This window comes from Plasmodium reichenowi, chromosome 9 (genome assembly GCF_001601855.1).
Source record: "Plasmodium reichenowi strain SY57 chromosome 9, whole genome shotgun sequence".
NCBI lineage: Eukaryota > Apicomplexa > Aconoidasida > Haemosporida > Plasmodiidae > Plasmodium > Plasmodium reichenowi.
Window position 1 is genome coordinate 349,375 of NC_033654.1, and position 4,359 is coordinate 353,733.

Sequence of the window (4,359 nt, forward strand, 5' to 3'; positions counted from 1 at the left end):
AAAATTTTTTTTTTTTTTTTTTTTTTTTTTTAAATATTTATATATAAATATATATATATATATATATATATATATATATTTTTTTTTTTCTTTTTTTTTTCTTTTTTTGGTATTAAATCTGTGTATATGTAAATATATATATTATTATATATATTATATACATATATACCTTCATTAAAGGGGAAAGATTTGAATATTTTTTTTAAAGAGGAATTAAATAAATAAAAAAACTATTGTACTGTATACAAATTAAATAATTTACTATTTTGTTTTGTATAAAAGATGAAATCTATAAAATAATAGAGCAAAGCTAAAAAATAACAATGCTAAAAATGTAGTTCTACATATATATTTATGTATTTAATTTGAAATAAATATGGAAATTTATCTTTATTTACTTCGAAAGGAAAAAGTAAATAGATCTGTAAATATGAATACTCATAAATTATTTATCATGCTGAACCTTAGAAGTATAGAAGAAACTTAACAACACGATCTAATTTAATTTAATCTAATCTAATATAATATAATATAATATATATATAAAGATCATATTTAAAAAATAATATATATATTATATAAAAATATGTCTCTTTATACATTAAAAGTATTAGTTATATTTTGTGTGTTTGAAAGGGTTATATAAATTACCATCGTGCATTTTATTTTATTATATTTTATTTTATGTATAATTTTATTTTTTTTTATGAACGAGTCAGGTTATATTTTTATATTTTAGCTATAAATTATGAACAAAAAAAAAAATAAATAAATAAATAAATAAAATAATACAATAAAAAGATAAATAACCTGTCTTTATTATTAGTTGGTTAATTAAACAATATGTACATTCATATATTTTTTTAAGAAATACTGATTTGGTTGTACATGTGCACTATATAACTTCATATGAACATCAATAATTCTATTTTTAAAAATGAATTTTTTTTTTGACTATTAAAATCAAAAGAAAAGGGAAATTAATACTTGCTCGTTGGATACAATAATATAAGTTTTTTATACATTTAAAAATAAAAAAATTTATATTAGTCTTATATAGTATCTACATTTTTAAAACTTATATGATAAGTCATTATAAAAATTAACATATATAATATATATTCAGAAATTTTAAAGCATATATTCCTTGACAGTTTTGTTTTTTTTTCATTTGTTTCATTTCATTTTATATTTATTTACATGCCCATAATTTTAACGGAAGTAATTTTATACATTGTATATATATATATATATATATATATATTTTCAAATGTGTACACGCACAAATATAACATTAAAAAAAACGAACAAAAAATATATATATATATATATATATACATTTATATTTACTCATTTAAGCATTTAACATGTGCAATAGTATAATATAGGTTTGTTCTTTTTATAAACATAAAATTTATCCATGTTCATCAATAGATGGTCTTATATATATATATATATATATATATATATATATATATATGTAACTAAATACATTACGTATATTTTCTAAATATATATTATAAATATTATAAAAAATCTTTGTGTGTTATATTTTTCCATAAATAAGACTTATAAATAGTGTTCAATTTTATTTCAATTTAATTAATTATATCCATTTTTGAAATATTAATATATTTATTATTTAAATTAATACATAATTCATATTATATTATCTTCTCTTTATGTTAATGTTTATTTATTTTATTTTATTTTTTTTGTTTTTTCAAGATTATAATATATAGAAGAATTTTTTTTTTAATATTATTTTTATGAGTTCTCTGTTATTTAAAAATATCGTTGTGTTTATATATATATATATATATATAATATGCACTACTATAGTGAATCACGTCTCTTTTACACCTTTAAATATTATTTATAAATTTTACATATCCATAAGATAAATACATTTATTTGTTCTATAAAGATTGTCTGATAAATATTTACATATTCTTCATAAGAAAAGAAAAAAAAATTATAATATAATACATTATAATATAATATATAAGTGATTTAAGAGATGGAAGTTATAACAGAAAAACCAAAAGTACAATTTAACTTTTATGATGAACAGAACAATAGCTATAATAATAGTACTGACTATCCAGAATTCTCTAAGGATAGTAATATAGATTATCAGCCTTATGTTTATACAAATAGAAAATTTCCTTTAGATAAAAATAGTGAACAAAGAAGAAAAGAATCTCCTAGTAGAAAACCAGGTTTATGTGTCGATGAAATATGTACATGTGGATTTCATAGATGCCCTCGAATTATAAAATCGATACCTTTTGAAGGAGAAAGTAATTATCGAAGCGAATTTGGACCCAAAGCTTTGCCTGAATTGCCCCCTCAAATTTATATGAAACCACCAAAATCATTGCCTTTTGAGGGAGAGACTAATTACAGAAGCGAATTTGGTCCCAAGCCTTTACCTGAATTGCCACCTCAGATTTATATGAAACCACCAAAATCATTGCCTTTTGAGGGAGAGACTAATTACAGAAGTGAATTTGGGCCCAAGCCTTTGCCTGAATTGCCACCTCAGATTTATATGAAACCACCAAAACAATTGCCTTTTGAAGGAGAAAGCAATTATAGAAGCGATTATGGACCTAAACCTTTACCAGAATTACCCCCTAGAATTGAGATGAAACTTCCAAAATCGTTACCCTTCGAAGGTGAGAGTAATTATCGAAGCGAATTCGGGCCCAAACCTTTGCCTGAATTACCACCGAAAATATATATGCAGCCCCCAAAACCATTACCCTTTGAGGGTGAAAGTAATTACAGGAGTGAGTTTGGTCCTAAACCATTACCTGAATTACCACCAAGACATGAAACTAAATTAGTTAAACAGTTGCCATTTGAAGGAGAAAGTAGTTATAGAACAGAATATATACGAAAGGTTCTTCCTGTTTGTCCAGTGGATTTATTACCTAAATATCCTACACCTACATATCCATCTCAACATGTATTTTGGGATAGAGAAACAAAAAAGTGGTACTAAAACATATATGAAGAAAAAGAATATAATATAAAAAAAAATATATATGTATATATATATATATATATATATATCCTTTTGCAGCAATAAATATGCTCTTTATACTTATAATATATTTTTACTTATAATTCACTTTTTAAAAAAAAAAAAAAAAATATATATATATAGTATAAAAAATATTGTTTTTATTTGTATAAGATGCTTGTTATAATGTCTTATTTTTTTTTTTTTTTTTTAATTGAACTTAAGTATTTTAGAAAAATTGAGTAAAATTGTGTTTTATGTGATACATATTTTAATGGATTGTGCCAGTTATATATATATTAATGTATATATGTATTTATTTATTTATATATTTTTATTTTTCTTGTGCGTCTATATGAATGAATTGTTTATTTTTTGTCCAAATAATTATATATATATATATATATATATATAATTTTTCTTGTTTCTTGAACCAATGTTTTATATTAAAGTAGCTAGATTTATAATTTATTTTTATTTTTTTTTTTTATATTGGAGTTAGAAAAATGAACAACAAATTAAAAAAATAAATAAATTAATAAATATATCAAATAAAAATTGAATTTTCCATTCTATAAAATAAACATATATATATATATATATATATAATATATATAAACATATACACCTTTTTGTACTAAGATTTCTTTAATTTAATTTGTTTAAAACTGCATATGATATATTCATATAATAATATTTATCTCAAGTGTGTACCTTCAAATTTGATAGATATAATTAAAGCAATTAATGGAAGGAGTGTTTTAAGAATATGTGACATAGATATATTATGTAGATGATAAAAATATAAAGAAAAATTATTTACACAGAATAATTTTGGATACACATTTTATGATATGGTAAATGAATATTTAAAAAAAATATTTTTAAATTTTGTAATTATTCACTTTAATCTACGTATTAACTAAAAAATAAAAAATTATATGTAGGGAAATAAAATTATATACAAACATGTATAGAATATTTAAAATATAAAAACAAAAAAAAAAAAAAAAAATTTTAGAATAAATAAAATTTCAAGAAAGTTTTTAAAATGTGCAAAATATATTGAAATTATATTTTATGAAACATATATATATATATATATATATATATATATATATGTATATATGTAGAAAGATAGTTATATAATAAATGTTTTTTTTTATTTTTTTTATTTTTTTTTATTTTTTTTATTTTTTTTATTTTTTTTATTTTTTTTGTTTTTTTTATTTTTTTTATTTTTTTTATTTTTTTTATTTTTTTTATTTTTTTCTTTCTTTTATTTTTTTCTTTTTTTTCTTTTTTTTTTTTTTTTTCTTCTTTTTTTT

General features: G+C 19.2%; 1 protein-coding gene across 1 annotated transcript; it reads left to right on the top strand.

The window, feature by feature from the left end:
• Positions 1-2,020: 2,020 nt before the first annotated feature.
• PRSY57_0907600 (subpellicular microtubule protein 1, putative) lies at positions 2,021-3,010 on the top strand (the record flags this gene model as incomplete). The annotated part of the gene is made up of 1 exon (XM_012907316.2): positions 2,021-3,010. One exon carries the CDS (start codon positions 2,021-2,023, stop codon positions 3,008-3,010), a length of 990 nt encoding a protein of 329 aa, XP_012762770.2.
• Between the last annotated feature and the right edge of the window lie 1,349 nt (positions 3,011-4,359).